This window comes from Nasonia vitripennis (genome assembly GCF_009193385.2).
Source record: "Nasonia vitripennis strain AsymCx chromosome 5 unlocalized genomic scaffold, Nvit_psr_1.1 chr5_random0007, whole genome shotgun sequence".
NCBI lineage: Eukaryota > Metazoa > Arthropoda > Insecta > Hymenoptera > Pteromalidae > Nasonia > Nasonia vitripennis.
The window spans coordinates 46972-68914 of NW_022279658.1; the positions used below are offsets into that span (position 1 = coordinate 46972).

At 42.4% G+C, this 21943-nt stretch overlaps 2 protein-coding genes across 14 annotated transcripts in view; both read right to left on the minus strand.

Moving 5' to 3' along the window:
- Positions 1-21943, minus strand: part of LOC107982113 — a 729835-nt gene that overhangs the window by 33108 nt on the left and 674784 nt on the right. For 4 of the 13 annotated variants that reach the window (XR_004345313.1, XR_004228129.2, XR_004228132.2 and 1 more), the window contains exons 5-6: positions 20643-20902; positions 19831-19967 (exon numbers count right to left, since the gene is read on the minus strand). The exons of 3 other annotated variants lie outside the window; for them this stretch is intronic. Coding sequence is in view for 2 of the 10 variants with exons in the window: in XM_031933119.1 (XP_031788979.1) it covers positions 20741-20902 (162 nt within the window). In the remaining 8 variants the exon portion in view is untranslated. Of the gene's footprint in view, positions 1-19830; positions 19968-20460; positions 20903-21943 lie in introns of those variants that run through there. 6 more of the 13 variants (XR_004345315.1, XR_004228134.2, XM_031933119.1 and 3 more) reach the window with 2 other exon arrangements.
- On the minus strand, positions 124-572 carry LOC116417939 (dihydropteridine reductase-like). The gene is made up of 2 exons (XM_031933132.2): positions 369-572; positions 124-296 (listed from the first exon to the last, which is right to left on the minus strand). Exons 1-2 carry the CDS (start codon positions 431-433, stop codon positions 185-187), a joined length of 177 nt encoding a protein of 58 aa, XP_031788992.1. The 5' UTR covers positions 434-572; the 3' UTR covers positions 124-184.

The following is a 21943-nucleotide window of genomic DNA, read 5'->3' on the forward strand; positions in this document are numbered from 1 at the left end:
TTTTAGATACCCATCATTTTGACTACTTAAGTTACTAGTCTGATATAAATAAGAACATTAAATGCAACTTTTCATCGACTTTGTCTACATAAGTATTGCTACAGATTTTTGGAAAAAAAATATAAAAAATAAGTATTGTCATGCGCACTTTTACTTTCATTTCATGAGATTTCGTTGGAGCATCTTAATTTGTCAATTTGGCAGGAATAACTTCTGTCTTGTTATCTTTGGTTACTAACTGTAAGAGACTGCCATTGATGGGTCTTTCTTGTTTTTGTGACCATTTCCAGAAGAGTCTGAAAAATTTCATAAAGCGTTATTGGACGAATTACATTTAGAAGTCTTATTATTTTATGAATTATTCTTACTCGGAAATGAATTCCAAAGGAGTCCAAGTTGTAGTATCAGCTTTTGGCATCCATTTGCGATTCATAGGAGTATCTAAGGTGATGGGTAAGATGCTAGCAACCAAGGAGTCAGCAAGTTTGACGCAGACGCATTTATTTGAATATTGCAAAAACTATTAAAAATTAGGCTGACAATTTCAAACAAAAGAGACCTGCGCGAATTACGAATTACACAGTTCAAATATATTTACGCGCTCTGCGAACGAGCCCAAACGATTCGCGTGGCGCATGCGCGTCCGTAACCCCAGTTAACAATCGGGCCGGAGTTGGCAGTGTTATGGCGCCCGCTTCCGGAATTCAAAGTTTCAATTACCGGCCGGTGTACTGCATGGCTTGGTTTCTAAGAAAACTTTTCAACACAGCGGTACCATCATACATCGCTGCCTATTTTGACTTCCACATCGCACTTCGTCCTGTCAGGGGTGAGGTGACACATCTGGACCTTCGCTACAGAGACGCTGAGGAACTCATTCCACATAAGCGCCTCATACCTATGGAATACACTACCTTCACAGCTCCGCGACAATAGATCCATTACACACTTCAAGAAACAAGCCAGACACTACTTTTTCACCCTTGAAAATACATAGCTTATTATCTCCAAAGTCATCTCAGTCTCACCTCACTCAACATCATAATTTATTACTTTACTACGTATTTATTTTTTATAAAATTTTGTACAACACATTGTACAGCAAAATAAATAAATAAATAAAATCTAAATCTAAATCTATCTCACGTACACTCGGTTCCACCGCTACCTTTCTCCTCGTCTCCTCGTCCAGCTCTCTCTGCTCGTCTCCTTCCTCAGCTTCCTCGTCTCAGCCTCTGCTCTCCTGCTTCCTCTCGTCTCCTTCCTCGGCTTCCTCGCTCCTCGACCAACTCTCCCGCTCGTCTTCTTCCTCGGCTTCCTCGATGCTTGTCTCTTTCTCACTCTCTACTCTACTCTCTACCTCGCACCACACACCACACGCTCTCTTCCTCTTTATCCACACACTCACCACTCCGCGAGAATCCCGCGCGCGATCCTCTCGATATGCGCCCGGAGATGATACGCGACGCGATCTTCTCCTCATCAACCCACAACGTTTTACACTCGCAAACACGTCCTCTCGCTTCGACGGCTCGAGACTCAGTCGCGGGCCGAGCGCCGCGGCTCGTGCACTCGGACCTGCTCGCTCTATCTCCCGACCAATCCCCGCGCTTCTCCCCGATCGCGACGGAACCGGCGAGCCCGATCAGTCTGCTGCGAGTCTGAAAACAGACTATTTCGCAGCCGATTTCCCTCTCTCCCCGAGTCCCTCGCTCCACGCTCGCCCGATTGGCCCCGCTGTTGCCGCGCGCGTCTCCATGCTCTCTCTCTCTCTCTCACACACACACACACACACTCACGGATATGATTTCGGCGCTCTGTCGCAGCAGAGCTACATTTCGCGCATTCCTCGAATTCTCTCCCCTCGACTCCTTTCCTGGAACACTCGACGACTGCTCGTTGCTCTGTTATTTATCCAAAACTCCTCTTCTCTCCACGATGCTCTCTTCTTCTCCGACGCTCGCAAACAAACAAAATCATACGCGCATTAATAATTGCAAAACGCAATTATTACTCTCTCGGTAAAGGCGGCCTTGCGACGGACAACGTACCGTCGCAAATTGAATTCTAAACTATATCTAAATCCCATTTATAGCATGAAAACTCGATTAAAATAGATAGAATTAATAGGAATCTATAGGAATTGATAAAATTCTATAGAAAAAAGGACTAGTAAAGTTAATAGAAAGCAATGTTTGGTATCAACTATCGACTCCAATTCTTGTTTTCGTATTAAAATCTATTGACTCCGGTTGATTCTAATCGATTTTAATCGAGTCCTTATACAAAAAATGGTATTCAGAATTAGCATAGAATTCGTTGTTAATTTAATCGATTCCGATTGATCCCTATTGACTATTTTTAGCAGGGGATATATAGATATATTAAAACAATATTTTATTTATTGGACCTATGAATTTAGTTGGAAAAAGCTACGTGCCAATTAATTGGCAGCGGTTTTTTAATCTGTATTTTTAAATTTAATAAAACAGTAGAATAAATTCAAAATTAATGTTTTGAGAAAAGAAAAATTTTAATGGTGTGAAATACCAGGCATATTGATTAGACACAATACATGTGTCCAAAAATTTCGGCGGTTTTGCTGATGCTCTATTTTTTGTATGCGTAATACATTTTTTTAAATCAGAACATTTAAGATGTTGTAAACTTTGTATATAGACATCGTATAAGTTATTTAAATATTTATATACACACACCAGTAGGGATTCGCCCCCACCCCCCAAGTTTTGGATGGTTTACTGTCCACAAGTTTGCAGACCCCTCTGTTTTTTTATTATAGAATACGAATGCTGCCGTCAAATTTTTTTCACAGAAATTTACGGATGTTTACATATGTTTCTAACCAACCAACCTAACCATCAAAACAACAGGCTATATATTAGATAGGTCGCTCACGTAATTTTCGAGAAAACGATTTTTACATTGTAGCTCTTTACTTGAGAATCGCTTGATAAAATCGTTTAAAATTTTAGCAGCAGATAGCTTTTTCTATGGTCGTTTATATCTTAAGAACCATAGGGTTTTGAAAGCTGTGCAATGAACTCAGCCAAAACACATAAAATATACTACTTTTTTTCAAAATCTTAAGTGCATCACTTAAAATTTTAATAAAATATAGTTTCACACGTGACTCATCAACATGATTTTTGTAAGGTTATGATGTTTAGTTTCAGAGATATGAATTAAAAAAAAAAAAAATCACCTTATTCATTTTTATCTATATAAAAGATAACGAACAATATTATAACAGAGTTTACTAACTAAATGCCGAAATAATGATTTGAGGTTAGATTTAAATTCGGATAACCGCTCGATGACAGTGATACGTTGCGGGACAGAATTCATTGCTCATGTATAGGTCTGTGATTACGCAGATTTTAAGATAAGTGTCTAACAGAGAAAAGGTCAGAGATCGCGGACAAATTATGAATTTACGCATAAGTTTGAACGTAAGCAGACGGTCGTAGTAACTATGAAATTTTGAGAAAATTTTCAAAAAGAACAACTCCAAATGATATACCGAATATCAATGTTGGACTATTTCACACCATGACATGCTTGCCTCCTGCTCGCGCGCAAATTACACGAATGAGCCCTGCCAAGCTTCGGACTGGCGCGCAAGAAGCTAGCGTGCCGCAAAAGTCGTCAATTTGACGACAAGGATCGGCCTCGGCTAACTCGGCGTCTCCGCTTTAGCGGACCGCGGAGAGTGGCGGGATCCTTTCTGCTTGGCCATCTGAAATGTAAATTGGAAGCGGAGTTTGCATGCAGAATAAAGATTTTCACTCTGTTTATTCGTGTTTATCCCCTCGGGCTAATCACGCCCGGTATACCTTTATTTTCCTAAATTAACAAATAGAATATCTTCCGGTCGTCGCCTGGTCCGGGTATTACATGTTGGCGTGTGTCTTGCGTACTCGAGGTGCTTGCTGAGATTATGCGCTTTTGGTTGTACCGGCTTGATGGAAGTTGCTATCTAACCTAGCTACAGCGTCTATCGCGCTGTTTGCGCTATGCGCCTTTCGAGAGATTAGATTAGATTATTTATTTGCTGTACAATGTGTTGTACAATACTTGAAAAATGAAACATGAAAAAAAAAACATGAAAAATCATATTTACAAAATAAATTATTTATTTCAACAATAAATTCAGGCAAAATTCGATGAGGAAAATTAGTAGCCAATTGTGTCCACGTCGTTCCTGAGTAACGCTAAAGATAGGATAAAAATTCGCTTACGAAAATATCCCAAGAACTGAATAGAATCCAAAAAAATGGTGGTGTTTTTGGGCACCTACATTCAAATCTGTACATAATAAAAGTGAGAGGCAAGGAGACTCACTCTAATCAAGCACCCCAAAGGGAACACAATCCTATTACGTCCACGTCGTTGTTCCTGGGCAACACTAAAGTTAGGATATAAATATGGACTCCACATAACATTTGATATTGCATTTTTGCACTTTTGACCTTACAAAATGGCTTTGAAGTTAGCAAAGCATAATCACATTTTAAGTCAATTATTCTCTTAATGTTTATTACAATAACAAAATGATAATACTACCAAAAAATTTAAAGGAAAACAATCTTAGGCTGATACTTCTTATTTGACCTTGAATTGACCTTCTCAAGGTCACTAAGGCAAACTTGAAATATCATTTCCGACGTAATTTTTTCCGCTGCTCCGTATTCCAAGGTCTAAAATAGAGGTTCCTATTTAAAAAAATCACAATTACCCTCAAATGACCTTGAAAATCGAGTTCAAGGTCATAGGTGTTTGTGTCATTCGATGGCCCCCTTTACCCCCTTCAACTTTTGTTAAGGTCATTTTTCGTTAAAATTAGTTTTTCCATGGTTTTTTGTCGTGGTCGGATTAAAATGAAACACCCTGTATATACAGATACATAATTTAAAGTTTAATTGGATTGAGGATATGTGTGTAGGTGTGCTTGAAGGTGTGTGTGTGTGTGTGTGTGTGTGTGTGTGTGTGTGTTTGTAGTTTTGTTTAATGATGGCGATGTATGAGACTGTATGAGAGGTAAGTGCTTGGTTTGCTATGAGGATGATTACGAATTACGAATTTTCAAGGCTAAAAAAGTATTTTTTAGCCTCGCTTTTGAAATGATTGGTGGGTATGATGTCTCCTAATCGTGAGGGTAATGAATTCCAAAGGTATGCGGCGATTATTTCAAATGAATTCCTCAGCGCCTCTGACGAGAAAGGAGGTATGTCTAGCGGTATCGCAAGACATATCTCCTTTCTCATCAGAGGACTGAGTGACTCTCACAGGACGGAGTGCGACGTGGAAGTCAAAGTAGGCAATTAAATAAGATGGTTTAGCATTGTTAAAGAGCTTTCTCAAGAAGCAGGCCGCAAAGTACTTCCTACGTCCGGCAGTGGTGAGCCATTGCAGCTCGCGCCTGTAAGGCGTGATGTGCTCGTCCCTCTTAAGACCATAGATGTAACGTATACCTGTGTTAACCAGTCTTAGTAGTTTAATGTCGAGTTCTTGTGTCAAGTTGCAGTAAACCAGTGAGCAGTAGTCTATGATCGGGAACAGTAGGGCCTGGACGAGGTGTTTGCGCAGACCCAGGTTCTTGCTTTTCCTGAAAAAGTATAGCCTATACATAAGAGAGTGAGCACGCTTACACATTCGTGTTACGTGCTCTTTCCAGGTTAGTTTGGAGTCACGCACGACCCCCAGGCTGCGCACAGAAGATTCAAAATCGACCCTGGCTCCCCCTATATTGATGTAAGTGTTAGCCATTGTAGGTAGAGCATTGATATAGCAGGGCGAGCCCAGGACGATCGCCTTAGTTTTGAGGACATTGAGTTTTAGATTGTTTTGCTCAGCCCAGCACCTTATCCTCTCGGCATTAGCTCTCATTCTGTCAGAAGAGGAGTCAAGCTCCTCGAGGTGGCACTGGGTGTAGATATGCAGGTCATCCGCATAGATCAGATGTGCAATATCCACGTCCAGACAGAGGCTTATGTCATTGACGTACAGTGCAAAAAGTAGTGGGCCCAGTACGGATCCTTGAGGGACTCCCGTATTGAGCGGAAGGTATGAGGATAGTTGATTGTCATCACCAATGACGGTCTGCTGTCTGCCCGTGAGATAAGATGCAATCCATCGGATGACCTGCTTAGAAAAGCCGAAAGAGGTTAGCTTTCTAAGGAGCTTGGCGTGACACACAGTGTCAAACGCCTTGCTAAAATCAAAAAAAAAAGAAGAAGTGTGACCTTCTTTTTGTCTATTCCTAGCCTGCCATCATCAGTCAGCTTTATTAAGCCGGACTGTGTGCTGTGACCGGTACGAAAACCTGTCTGTAGGTCATCAAGGAAGAGCCTAGTTTCCAGGTAATGAGAAAGCTGCCTATGTACCAGCCACGCCAGCGCCTTGGATAGAAAACATAATTGTGAGATCGGACGATAGTCAGTGGTGGATTTTGGAGAACTGACTTTGTTGAGTGCACGCACCAGTGACCTTTTCCAGTCCGAGGGGAAGCATAACTCGCTCAAGGACAGGTTAAAGATACGACATAATATGGGCGCGAGTACTGGCATGGTCTTGGAGACAACAATCTGTGGGATGCCATCAGTTCCTCTGGCCTGAGAGGTGAAATGCTGAACTGCGGCCAACACGTCCGATTCCGTAATCTCACTGAAGCTGAAGTGGACAGGATATTCCAGATTATCAAGTGATTGCAGTTGTTCGTCGACATAAGAGGCGAGTGGATCATTGGATATCCCGCTGAAGTATCTGTTAAGATCATCTGTTGAGAATCGAGATGGAGTGGTTTCCTTGGAGGTGGTGATTCCAAGTTTCTCGAGTTCTCTCCAGATTTCCCCTACGTCTGTTATGTTTGATAGTCGTGAGTGATAGTAGTTCAGTTTGGCTTCCTCGACCTGTTTATGTGCGTTATTTACTGCTAGTGTATACAGAAGTTGATCTCGAGGATGACGTGTCCTGCGAAATATCATGTATAGTCTGTCCCGCTCAGTCACAAGGTCTCGAAGAGCCGAGGTGAACCACGGATGTCGTGTGGGTCCTAGCCTTACAGTCCGTAATGGGGCGAGCTGATTGTTGGCGTTCATTAGGCTGGTGTTGAGAGTTGATGCATGCGTCAAGGGATGATGTGTCGATTGTAGACCAGTCACATGTGTTGAGGTAGTTGTTTAGTTTTTCAGCACTGATGCCTTTGTAATTTCTATAGGAGTATGTTCTAGGTGCTTGTCGTGAAATTTGCACGTCGAGTATAGCCGTAATGAGGTCATATCCGTTTATGAATGGTGAGTCAGTCTTCCAGTGTGAAATTAGGCAATCCTGTTCGTCGACCAGGCAGAGGTCGAGCCATGTGTCAGAGTTTTGCTTGTGGTGCGTAGCACCATAGGGCACCGATTTGAGGGAGTTCTCTTCTATGAGGGCCTTGATGAACTTGGCATCTTCTGAGGAGGAGAGTTGATCTGCATTATAATCTCCCATTATAACTTTCGTGGAGTAGTTGTGCATGTGACTATTGAGCTGTTCAATGAAATTGTTTCCTTGTAAGAAGGGCGCGTGTGGTGGCCGATACACAACCGCCACGAAAATAGGTGGAACTCCCTTCGCAGTGATCTCACTGAAGAGGTACTCCGGGTAGCCTGGCTTTCCCGTCCAGATCCCGTCGGATGAAGATATTATTGTAGCAGTCAGCGTGTTGTGGATGTAGAGGGCCATTCCTCCACCGCTTCTGTTTCTGTCTCGTCTGTGTAGCGTATAGTTAGTCAGTGTGGGAATCGAGGTTATTTTATCATTGAGCCAGGTTTCTGTTACAGCTATTACGTGAAAAGTGGGACGAGTAGACAAAAAGAGTCTTATCATCTCAATGTGCCCCGTGAGAGAGTTCGCATTGAAATGACAGACCCGTAGTCCTTCTGACAGAGTTACCTTGGAGTGTGAAGATTTCGGGATCGATGAAGTTGATGATGGTGGTTTGGGTGGAATGAGGTGTATGTATTTTAGTTGTTGTTGTTGCTGTTGTTTGGTGGTGTCCGGGATAATAAATTATCTAGGTGTTCCTCGGTTTCGATGACGACGGCGCGGTTGTCGTTGAGGCGGATGTAGAGCTTGCCATTCCTCACGTAGGTCCGACATCCTTCCCTCCTATTGACCTCCATCCGTGCTCTGACCCTCAGCTGGTGCACCTCTGGGGGAAGGAGCGGATTGATGTCGATTAGCCACTAGTGTTCTGGAGCTGGGGCTCGCGCTTCCTCCAGTAGGTCTGCATCCAGCTCCGCTGTGTGGAGCTTGCGCTTTCTGGCCTTTGCAGCTATTATGGAGCAGGCGAGTGCATGTGACGCCAGAGTGACAGCAAGAGGTGGCATTCTGGCTGAGTTGTCAGCGGCTGTGTCCAGTCTTCCCATAACCCTCGCTCTTACTACGTCCCGTTGGAGAACTGTGGGGTCCAGCGCAGTGAGCACCGCATAAGCCAGCAGCCGCAATGAGGATTCCTCAGTGTATCGGAGTCCCGTAATCACAACGACATTGTCGTTGTTGGTGTGCTCCTGCTGCCTTTTGATGACGGATATTTCCCTGCGGAGGTGGGCCAGTTCGTCGTAGTTGCCGTCGTGAGGTGTGCCGTTACTGCTGTTGGTTGGCTGCGGGTTATCAAGATTCCTCGATGCCAGGTCTTCTAGCTTTGCCTGCAGCTCACTGATGTTTTTCTCAGCATCAGTAATGCGAGAAGTAAGCTGTGGCAGGTCATCAAGGGCCTTCAGCCTCTGCTCTAGGGGAGCCAGCCTTTGCTCAATCTTGGTCATCCTCTTCGCCATCTCGTTTTGAGTCTTCAGGGATGCCTCCTGTTTCTTGCGGATGTCAGCTAGAACCTCTAGGATGTTTTTGAAAGAGCTCTCGATCGTCGAAGGTGTTGTTTGACGAGCAGGAGATCCATTTCGAGATGGGACGCGAGATTGTAGTGCAGAATTGTAGGGCTTGGTCGTTGCCTGCTTAGATGTAGAGTTAGGCCCTGCCAGCGATAGATTGAGCTGCGAGGAGTTGAGCCTTTTCTTGGCCTGCTCCCTCTCCGCTTCCTCCATACAAATCGCGCCGTCGCAGGTCAGGACCGCCTTTGAAGATATGAATCTAACACACCTGGAGTGGTAATGTGTGTTACATATATCACATTTCTAGGGGCCTTGCTCTTAATGCTGTTATTGCATTTTCCGCAGGTCTCGTTTCCCACATTCGTTGTGCTCATCTCGATGTTTCTCACCGTAGTTGGTGATCTGACCTCTAGGTGGAGCAATGGTGAGAGAAGAGAGAGCGTTTACCGATCTTAAACTGAGTGGTGCTGCGATGGTGTTCAGTCTGCCCACTAGATGGCAATAGGTGGTCGAAACGTTGAGAGAAAGCCGTGCAGGAAAAGAGCCAAGCCGTGCGAGGTGTTTTGAGGTTAGAAAATTACGGCAGATGTTCTCGGGAAAAGCAGGCAAGAGTAGAGTGCAGCAATTTATTAATTGGCCTGAAGGTTGCAATTAGTAGCGTGCAACACTCTATAAAAGAAGACGCCCGGAGGCAGCGTACGGCAGTAAAAGAACGTGAAACCAGGAGATAGCAGGCAAAGCAGTTGTACTCACGTGATCGCAGCGCCAGAGAGAGAGAGAGAGAGAGAGAGAGAGAGAGAGAGAGAGAGAGAGAGAGAGAGAGAGAGAGAGAGAGAGAAACAGGTGCGCTGCGCGCCGATACTTACAGGATATTCGGTGCACCGTCGGCTTCTGCTGCGTCGCTCGGAGTCGGTCGCGCGCTGCTCCGTGAATCCGTCCAGCTGATCGTACCCTGTCTCTTCTCGCCCTTGCACGTTCTGGAGATTCTGCCTGCGGCTACGCCTTTCTCTCTCCGATCGGGCTGATGCTGATGCTCGCCCTCTGTTCGGGATCACGGAGCTGAAGTCCAGCTCCACCCGCTGCTCGCCTCGCCGAGAGCGCCGGGTACCTCGTGCTGCTATCGTAGCTATCGGAAGAGTGACCAGGCTCGGTTTCGTTGCCTGGTGTGAATAGCGCTGGCTCTCGTGTCGCGCTATACTTTCTCTCTCTGGTCTCTCTCTCTCTCTCTCTCTCTGGTGAGTCGCTTTGACAGCTTTTCATTCTGCTCCTACTTTCGCACTGCTTTTCTGCCGCTTCTTGCCTTCGGGCCCTCTTTTGTTGTAGATTGTTGCACGCTCTTTTTTGCAACCTTTACGACGACATATAAATCGCTGAAGGTTGCAATTTATTTTCAACATCTTTTCTGCACAAACTTTCTGCACGGCTTCTAACCTCAAAATCTACTCGGCTCGGCTTGGCTTGGTTTCCCGCTCGCACGGCGTCTCTCTCCGCTCCTAATCAACATCGAGGAGACATCTACCGCATCGAGGGAGAACTTCTAGGGCGTCTGCACATTGTTTGAGGTCGGTGCTTTCTCGCTCTTTACACTAACGCTCCATCTAGCCGTAAGAGTTTTAACAACGACTCTACCACTCCGTCGATAACTCAACATCACATCACGAATTTCTGCTCTACCGACTGCCAGTAAGTTATCGACGAAAATGAGTGAAAACGGCGAAAAGAGCGGGGAAGTGCCTTTTCGGCAATGCGGCAGCTGTAAGCAGCCTATTCAGCACAAGGAGCCGAAAAGGTGTGCTTTTTGCAAGCTCCATTACCACATCAAATGTCTGAACACCATCAACATCAAGACAGTCGTGGTAAACGATAGGCAGTTTATAGCCTGTCCTCCCTGTGCGGACGGCAAGGGTGCCAAAGCGGGGCCCAGGTCAACATCGGCGGCGGGGGTGACTGCGACAACAGCGGCTAAGACCACCCCAAAACAACCGGGGATGAAGAAGACGAGATCGGCACCACCATCAGCCAGCACTTCACGAAGTACTTCACCAACTCGCTCACCACCAACCATTGAAGCTGCATTGAAGGACATTCGTGAAGCTCTCGGTGACATCCGCAATGCTCATGCGGAAGCCATCCAGACACAAAACATCGTGTCGGAGAGGATCTGGAGAATTGAGGAACGTCTTAGCCCGCTGGAGAAGCGCCTAAAGGCCCTCGATGAGCTGCCTGCACTCAAGACTCGCATACTTAATGCTGAGTCCACCATCACCGAGTTGCAGGCGCAAGTCCAAGATCTCTCATCGAGGAGCCCAGCATTGCAGCAGGACAACAACAACAACAGCAACAACAGCAGCAGCGCTGCGGAAATTAGCAGCCTCCGCAGTGAGCTGGCTGAGGTCAAACGACGGCAGGAGCAGACCTCAAATAGTGTTGTTGTTATCACGGGCTTGCACTACACCCGTGAGACCTCGCTGCATCTTCTCGCGTTTGCAGTCATAAACGCACTTGACCCTACGGTCCTGCGGAGAGATATTGCATCCGTCAGGGTCATGGGTAGGCTCGATGCACCCCGGAACACCGCCAGGAGTGACGGCAGATTGCCACCACTGGCCGTCACCCTCTCGTCGAGTGCACTAGCACGAGCAATTGTCGTTGCCAAAGCTCGTAAACGCAAGCTCCACACCAACGAGCTGGACGCAACCGTGATGGAGGAGGCCAAAGCTCTGAGCCCTGACCACCAAGGGCTCATAAACATCAATGAGCTACTCCCCACCGACGTCCACAAGCTGCGTTCACGGGCTAGGCTGGAAGCCAAGAGGAGGCAGGGCTGCCGAACGTTCGTCAGGGACGGGAGACTGTTCGTCCGCTGCAACGATGACAACGAGCGTGCCACCGTCATTACCACCGACGCCGAGCTGGATAATTTTTTAGCTCGGATCCCGCTCGCCGTAAACATCACTCCACAATGAAGCTGCCACACATACATTTCATCCCACCACGTCCGCCATCAAGCTCATCCGCCGTGTCTTCATCGGGTTCTGAGGTATCTCTATCTGAAGGTCTAAGGGTCTGTCATATTAATGCGAACTCTCTCACGGGTCACATTGAGATGATCAGGCTCTTTTTATCCACTCGCTCTTTATTCCACGTAATAGCTGTTACTGAGACCTGGCTAAGCGAGAAAGTGACATCCATCCCTTCGCTGGATGATTACCTGTTCTACAGACGAGACAGAAACAGAAACGGTGGAGGTGTGGCCCTCTATATACACAAATCTCTGACGGTTAGTGTTATTTCAACATCCGACGGTGAATGGTCCGGCAAGCCAGGCAAGCCTGAATACCTCTTTTGTGAACCTGAATACCCTATGGTCCCACACACCATAAACAGGGTTCTGACACCTGGCTTGATCTGTGCCTAATCGACGAGCAGGATCGCCTGCAGTCATACTGGAAGACAGAAGCACCTTTCATCAACGGACACGACCTTATCACGGCCACTCTCGACGTACAGATTCCACGCTACGTACCAAATACATACTCATACAGAAACTTTAAAGGAATCAGCGCTGAGAAGCTGAGAGACTTTCTTAGCGACTGTGACTGGTCATCTCTCACCACCTCATCACTTGACGACTGCATATCTTTACTCAACGCTAACCTCACTAACGCCATCAACCACCTCGCTCCATTGCGGACTGTGACTCCAGAACGACAACGTCACCCGTGGTACACTGCGGCTCTTCGTGGCCTTGTATCCGAGAGCAATAGACTTTACAGGCGTTTCAGGGACTCCAGGCTCGAATCAGATCGACGCGTTTACAGATTAGCTAGAGACTATGCTCACAAACAAGTCGAGGAGGCCAGGCTGAATTATTACTATTCACGCCTGTCCACCTTGACTGATATTGCTGAGATCTGGAAAGAGCTGGAGAAACTTGGAATTTCTGCCACCAAGGCCCCCTTACCATCTAGATTCACCACAGATGAACTCAACACGCATTTCAGCGCGATCTCAAATGATCCGCTGGCTCCTGCTGTTGAGGATTATCTTGTTACCCTGAAAAGTCTTGACCTCCCGGAACATTTCGAATTCAAACCTATAACGGAATCGGACGTGTTGGCTGCGGTATCGCACTTTGACACTCAGGCCAGGGGGAGCGACGGCATCCCACAGGTTGTCATCTCAAAAGCTTTGCCGGTTCTAGCTCCCTTACTAAGTCATATTTTCAACCTGTCCCTCAGCGAACCCTGCTTCCCATCTGCCTGGAAAATGTCACTTGTGCGCGCACTCAACAAAGTCAGCTCACCAACAGCCCTGACTGATTACCGTCCGATTTCACTTCTCTGCTTTCTCTCCAAGGCTCTGGAGTGGCTAGTGCATAGGCAAGTCTCAGAATACCTTGAATCAAGGCTATTACTAGATAACCTTCAAACAGGCTTCCGCACTGGTCACAGCACTCAGTCTGGCCTAATTAAGCTAACTGATGATGCCAGAGCTGGGATAAACAAAAAGAAAGTAACACTACTCCTTCTCTTTGACTTTAGCAAGGCGTTTGACACTGTGTGTCACGTCAGGCTCCTGAGAAAGCTATCCACCTTCGGCTTCTCAAAGCAAGTCATCCGCTGGTTTGCCTCCTACCTCTCTGGTAGAGAGCAGGCCGTCGTTGGTGACAATAACGAACGTTCTTCTCCTCGGCGTCTCAACATCGGCGTTCCGCAGGGGTCCGTTCTGGGTCCACTGCTGTTTGCATTGTACATCAATGACATCGGTTTCTGCCTTGATACCGATGTTTTCCATCTCATCTACGCGGATGACTTGCAAATTTACAGTCAATGCCACCTCGAAGAGCTCAATTCTTTATCAAACAAGATGAGTGCCAATGCTGAGAGGATTACTGGTTGGGCTGAACAGAATAAGCTAAAACTTAATGTTGCTAAAACTAAAGCAATTGTCCTGGGCTCTCCCTACTACGTAAACGCATTACCCTCAACAGCTAACACTTTCATTAACATAGGGGGTGCCCAGGTCAGCTTTGAATCTTCCGTGCGTAATCTGGGATTGGTGCTCGACTCTAAGCTTACGTGGAGGGAGCATATTACACAAGTGTGTAAGCGTGCTCACACACTAATGTACAGGCTTTACTTTTTCAGAAAAAGCACCAATCTCAGGTTGCGCAAGCACTTAGTGCAGGCCCTCCTGTTTCCTCTTATAGACTACTGTTCCCTCGTATACTGTGACCTGACGCAGGAACTCGACCTAAAACTTCAGAGGCTCGTAAATACAGGAATTCGGTACATCTATGGTGTAAGAAGAGATGAGCACATTTCCCCATACAGGCGGGAGTTGCAGTGGCTAACCACTGCCGGACGCAGGAAGTATTTCACTGTTTGTTTCCTAAGAAAAATGTTTAACACAGCCGTACATCATACGTACTGGCATACTTTGACTTCCGCGTGACACTTCGGCCTGTTAGGGGGGAGGTGATACCTCTGGATATTCCGACATTCGCGACGGAGACGCTGAGGAACGGAGACGCTCGTTTCATATCAGCGCCTCATACCTATGGAACAACCTGCCATCTCACATTCGTAACACTACATCTGTCTCAGGTTTCAAGAGACTAGCTAAAGAGCACTTTCTTGAGCTTGAAAACACAAACACTTGAATTCGCTTGTACACATTCACTCAAACACACACACTCACGTGCCTGTACACACTCACGCAAACGCACACACTCACACACTCTCGCTTGACCCATCTTCACATTATCATACTTTCACAATACACATTTTTGCTGTACTACTATTGCTGCTGTATACAATTTATCGTACAACATATTGTACGTCAAATAAATCTAATCTAATCTCTCTCTCTCTCTCTCTCTCTCTCTCTCTCTCACCTACCTTGCTTGTCCTATGCTTATGCTTCGCGGGCGACTCTTGTCGCCTCGGCATGCTTCTCGTAGGCGCGTGTCGTGTAGTGTCTGTGTGTGCGTAAGCGCTGCTTACGCGCTTGCATGTGCTGTGTACACGCTGTTTTGGGTGTATGCGTGTGCACTGTTACAACACAAAATTACAATCAATTATGAATGATATAACAAAACAAAAAATTTTGGTAAAATATTAGCTTATTTTTATACAATTGAATTTCAAAAAAGCGGTTAACTACATGCACGCATTTTAATAACATTACATCCTGACAACAAATTAATAACATCAGAACAAATTGATAAATTTACATCCGCTGAAATAATTTCAAATAATGAAAAACTTAAGAAATTAATTATTAAACACATGCTTCATGGACCTCACGATGGAACAAGTACTTGTCTTAAAAATCCCAAGCATGAATGCAATAAACGATTTCCAAAACATTTTGCTAATGTAACAATAATAAAATAAGATAGTTATCCTGAATATAGAAGAACAGACAATAGTTCTGAAAATCATGTTTATAAAACTAAAAATAAGGAAGATATTCTAGTTGATAATTCAATGGTTATACCATATAATAAATTTTTGTTAATGAAATACAAATGCCACACAAATGTTGAATTTTGTGCATCAATTCAGAGTATAAACTATATCTATAAGTATATTCACAAAGGCAGTGACAGAGAATTTGTCCAAATTCAAATATGTCAAAATGATGATTGTAATCAAGAAAAACTTGATGAAATTACAATTTATGTTGATGGTAGATATCTTAGTCCAATGGAAGCAGTTTGGCGATTTAAAAAATTTCTGATTTGTATTAGAAGTCATAAAGTTTAAAATATACCTGTTCATGAAAAACACAAAAATTATGAGATATTTAAAATGAGTAAAATTAAAAGCGCAAAAGACGGTTGGCAAACACCAATAACAACAGCTTGGTTTAAATTTAATAAAACTGATGATTTTGCAAAATATTTTAAGTACGTAAATATTCCAGAATATTATACAGGGTGTTTCATTTTAATCCGACCACGACAAAAAAACCATGGAAAAACTAATTTTAACGAAAAATGACCTTAACAAAAGTTGAAGGGGGTACAGGGGGCCATTGAATGACACAAACACCTATGACCTTGAACTCGATTTTCAAGGTCATTTGAGGGTAATTGTGATTTTTTTAAATAGGAACCTCTATTTTAGACCTTGTAATCGGATAGAGCGGAAAAAATTACGTCGCAAAGGATATTTTAAGTTTGCTTTGGTGACCTTGAGAAGGTCAATTCAAGGTCAAATAACAAAAAATCTGCTAAACAGCTGTTTGTCTGGTTTTATTTTACTGATGTCGAAAGATGACCTTGACAAAAGTTGAAGGGAGCAAAAGGGGCCATCTAATGACACCAACACCTTTGACCTTGAACTCGATTTTCAAGATCATTTGAAGGTCATTGTATTTGTTTAACGGGAACCCCTATTTTTGACCTCGGAATACGGAGCAGCGGAAAAAATTACGTCGGAAATGACATTTCAAGTTTGCCTTAGTGACCTTGAGAAGGTCAATTCAAGGTCAAATAAAAAGTACCAGCCTAAGATTGTTTTCCTTTCAATTTTTTCGTAGAATGATCATTTTGTTATTGTAATAAACATTAAGAGAATAATTGACTTAAAATGTGATTATGCTTTGCTGACTTCAAAGCCATTTTGTAAGGTCAAAAGTGCAAAAATGCAATATCAAATGTTATGTGAAGTCCATATTTATATCCTAACTTTAGCGTTACCCAGGAACAACGACGTGGACGTAATAGGATTGTGTTCCCTTTGGGGTGCTTGATTAGAGTGAGTCCCCTTGCCTCTCACTTTTCGGGGTGCTTGATTAGAGTGAGTCCCCTTGGCTCTCACTTTTCGGGGTGCTTGATTAGAGTGAGTCCCCTTGCCTCTCACTTTTGCTCAAAATTCAACGCAGGTGCTCAAAGACACCACCATTTTGTTGGATACACAATTCAATTCGCTGCTGAAAATGTTCTGAGTAATACAGCTCTTGGGATATTTTCACAAGCGGTTTGAATTCTGTGGATCATATCTTCCCTTGTTGTAGTTTCATGTTCATAAACAACATCTTTCAAATACCCCCACAAATAGAAATCGGGTGATGTCATATCTGGAGATCTCGGTGGCCATCGAACACCCAAATCTCCACGTCCAGTGCGTCCAATCCACCTGTCACGGTAATTTTGATTAAGATATTGTCTAACTATTCGAGCATAGTGCGCAGGAGCTCCATCTAATTAAATCCACATTCTTGCTCTTGTGTATAAATCTACTTCTTCAAGAAGTACTCGAAGACGTTCTCTCAGAACTGTAAAAAATTATGGCCATTTACATTTTCATCGAAAAAGTATGGGCCTACAAGGTATCCGTTAACAATTCCACACCAAACATCAAGACTCCAACGATTTTGGTTATCTATCTGCCGGTACCAATGATACATATGATCCACAGAATTCAAACCGCTTGTGAAAATATCCCAAGAGCTGTATTACTCAGAACATTTTCAGCAGCGAATTGAATTGTGTATCCAACAAAATGGTGGTGTCTTTGAGCACCTGCGTTGAATTTTGAGCAAAAGTGAGAGGCAAGGGGACCCACTCTAATCAAGCACCCCGAAAAGTGAGAGCCAAGGGGACTCACTCTAATCAAGCACCCCGAAAAGTGAGAGGCAAGGGGACTCACTCTAATCAAGCATCCCAAAGGGAACACAATCCTATTACGTCCACGTCGTTGTTCCTGGGTAACGCTAAAGTTAGGATATAAATATGGACTTCACATAACATTTGATATTGCATTTTTGCACTTTTGACCTTACAAAATGGCTTTGAAGTCAGCAAAGCATAATCACATTTTAAGTCAATTATTCTCTTAATGTTTATTACAATAACAAAATGATCATTCTACGAAAAAATTGAAAGGAAAACAATCTTAGGCTGGTACTTTTTATTTGACCTTGAATTGACCTTCTCAAGGTCACTAAGGCAAACTTGAAATGTCATTTCCGACGTAATTTTTTCCCCTGTTCCGTATTCCGAGGTCAAAAATAGGGGTTCCCGTTAAAAAAATACAATGACCTTCAAATGATCTTGAAAATCGAGTTCAAGGTCAAAGGTGTTGGTGTCATTAGATGGCCCCTTTTGCTCCCTTCAACTTTTGTCAAGGTCATCTTTCGACATCAGTAAAATAAAACCAGACAAACAGCTGTTTAGCAAATTTTTTGTTATTTGACCTTGAATTGACCTTCTTAAGGTCACCAAAGCAAACATAAAATATCCTTTGCGACGTAATTTTTTCCGCTCTATCCGATTCCAAGGTCTAAAATAGAGGTTCCTATTTAAAAAAATCACAATTACCCTCAAATGACCTTGAAAATCGAGTTCAAGGTCATAGGTGTTTATGTCATTCGATGGCCCCCTTTACCCCCTTCAACTTTTGTTAAGGTCATTTTTCGTTAAAATTAGTTTTTCCATGGTTTTTTTGTCGTGGTCGGATTAAAATGAAACACCCTGTATATTTAATAAGACAAAAAAATATGGCAAAAGAGAAAAAATGTAAAGAAAAATATTACAATTGGTAGATTAAATGTAGTTTCACCTAAAGATCACGAAAGACATAAATTACAGTACATATAAAAACACTGCTATTGCGATGGGTTAGAACATGATTCTCAAATTATGGATATTTTCGAAGAAGCAAGCACTGTTATGTTACCAATTCAGTTATGACAGTTTTTTCCATTGTTTTACTTTTAGAAAATATTAAAGGTGATGATATATGGAATAAATAAAAAAATAGTTTTACAGAAGATTTTACTGAAAATGAACTAACAGTACATTTCGAGTAAGTTAATTATACCAAATTCGTGTTATTTCTGTGTGGTGGAGCTGTGTGTGTGTGGGGGGGGGGGGGGGGGTGGAAGGGTTGGTGAAGGCCGTGGGGGACATGCAAATGTTTAAAAATAACATAACAATAAACGATTTCTACGTTATTCTGTGGTGGGGGCAAGTGGGGACTGTGGGGGCGGGGTGAAGGGAGTATAGCTAAAATAACTATATAATATAGGAACATATTTTTTAAATTTATTTTTTCGAAGGATGATATATGTGATCGTTAAACTATAGTGGACTGAGAATTAAATGTCCATATTGCCCTGATGTTTGTATATGCATACCACGCATGCGCAGCATTGTAAATAAATAGCCAGAACAGTGCTTTTATTCCTTAGTCTGTTCTCGCCCTTTGAAGCGGAGAGGTCGGTAAAACATAAACATTTTTCGACAGTATAATTTTTATATTCTTTTAATTTACTTTTCCATTCGAAGGATGATATACGTGAACGTTGTACTATAGCAGACTGAGCATTAATATAGTTTCTTGTTTAAAAGATGGATTTTACAGTTTGTGTGCCTCAACTGACTGAATGGAAAAGCTGTGCAGTTTATGCTTTTTACTGTTAGGTTAAGTTTATTTGAAAAATTCGAGTAAAAAAATTAGATGTATACTGTTTCAGATTTGAACTTTTTGTGCTACAAACTTGTTACTTTGTCGACTTTAAGGGGTTTCAGTGGAGACAAATCTGAAATAGTTACCCTTAAGTCGATATTGTTACATAAGTAAAGGCACTGTAAAAGAGATTCAAATGAGATGCGAATTGCAAAGAGGTCACTCTAATACTAATAAAATTAAGAAATATAAACAGGGTGACCCCGAAGGACCGGGGAACCGAAGAAAAAGTGTTCATGTTTAATATAATTATATATAAGTATAATATAATATAAAATAATATAATTTTAAATTTCGCTAAAGCTTTTCGCTATTCTACCCAAAATCCAAGCGAGTCAAATCGGGCGGACAATGGTTTTTTGTTTTCTTAAAAATACAAAATAAACCACAAATACAGATCGTTTTAGTACTGAATTGCCTATGTGACAGACACACGTGCTTTAAAATATAACCATACATACCTCATTACCATCCTTGGCCTGCGTTACAGCTGGTTCTAGTACCAAGTTGCTTTAGTGACAGACTCGCATGCTTTGAAAAATAACCATAACCACCCTATTAATTAGGCTCAGGCATCTTTGTTTCCAGGATCTGGAAGCTAATGATTAAGAGTGTATATAAAAAAAAACTACCTTAATACAAAACTCGTAGGCTAGTTAGTCTATCAGAGTAATGAGTCGCCTTAAAAACAATTTATATAAAACAATACATCTAAATACAATTTACCTAAAATTAAAAAAAAATGATTTTAGGTGTAATATATATTAGATAAACTCAATTGTTAGATAAATTGTAATTTGACAAATTGTGACTAGTTAAACTGTTTTACATAAATTTTCCGGGTACGCAGTTACTATACTAATTTGTTATGTTGCAATAAAGATTTCGAATGATTTCGAAGTTAGTTAAAATAAAAGATTTCGTATTTTCATTAAAAATCTAGCTTTAATGTTTTTATACTATGTCTTAATCGACAGCTTTCGAAAATATATGCCTTCAAATAGTTCCTTTTCTTTGAGTTTGCACGATGCGTAAGACACATAATTTTTTGTATTAGCATATATGTTGGCAAAAATTGATAAATACTATAATTAAAATAATTTTATTAAAAATTTTATTTTTTTCAGGCAAGTACAAATAATCTAGATATAAACACCAGCAAAGATCTAGAAAAAAGCATTGAACTTATTCTTCTGGATTAATTGTATGTTATTCAGTTTACAAAACAAAAAATAAAATTTATCACAAGATTTGTTTTCTATTTTATTATTACCATTTATATCCTCCATTATGAGTTATAATTTATCTTTTATACATTGAGTTAAGTTTTAGCATTTGACGATCCTATATAGATGACCAAACAAAGGAACATCAATTTTCACAATCTAATTGCGATTTCCAATCTGCAGGTGCTAATTCTTCTAGTCTGCGATCTAAATATGCAACACAGTTGGCTAATTTATCAACTGCATTTTGCACAGTCCTTATTTGATTCACAGCAAGATCAGGAATAGCTGTTTCGATTGCTACAACCTAAAATTTGCACAGGTTTATAAATTTTGTTACCTACTTACACAGCACAGATATAAGATTAAATTATGCATATTTTAAGAACAGTTAATAAAAAATATCTCTGCCGGCATTCGCCTTATCTTAGAGGTTATATTATATACACACACGCATGCAACCAAACACAAATATAAACTTCAGCGCACACGCATAGATTTATGGAATTTTAAGGAACAAGCTTGCATATTTTCAATTCAGCTGGGTGAACAGTTATCACACAACTGTCCAAAACTCATATAATGGCCGTAATAGGTGAAGAGGAAAATATTCAATTTTTGACAAGGGCGTTAGGATGCGAGAATGAAACCGTAGTATGTCTGACGACGAGTTGACACTGTCCTCGTCAAAGTCGGAAAGCTCTCATACTTAGTTCTAGAGAGGTATGGGGGTTATCACCTCTAGAGCGGTGGACTCACCTGCGATCGGAACAGGATCCGAAGCGCGCGGGTTTAACATACTATCATGGCTCAAAAAAATCAAATCCGAACCAAAAGGGACTTAAGGGTCGGAACTTGGAATGTTCGCAGTCTATACAGAGCAGGCGCGTTTAAAGAACTCGTAAAGGAAGTTGATAGGTACAATTTAGATTTGATAGCAATACAGGAATCGCGGTGTTCAGATGGCGGAGCACTAGCATCGGGTAACTTCACGTACCTGTATGGGACCGGGAGTGGGGGATCTCTAGGCACCGGATTTCTCGTAAGCAAAAGCATCAGACATTCGGTTAAAAGTTTCAAATCCGTCAATGATAGGCTCTCGTACATCATTATCGAAGATGAATGGTATAGATATGTATTTATTAATGTACACTGTCCTACGAAGGACAAAGAAGAAGAAGCTAAGGATCTCTATTACGAAACTTTAGAGCAGGTAATCGACCAGTTCGCGTCTTACGACACAAGAATACTATTAGGCGATTTCAATGATAAAATAGGTAAGGAGGAAATGTTTAGGCCTGCTATAGGGAAGGAAAGCCTGCACGAAGCCAGCAATGATAACGGTATT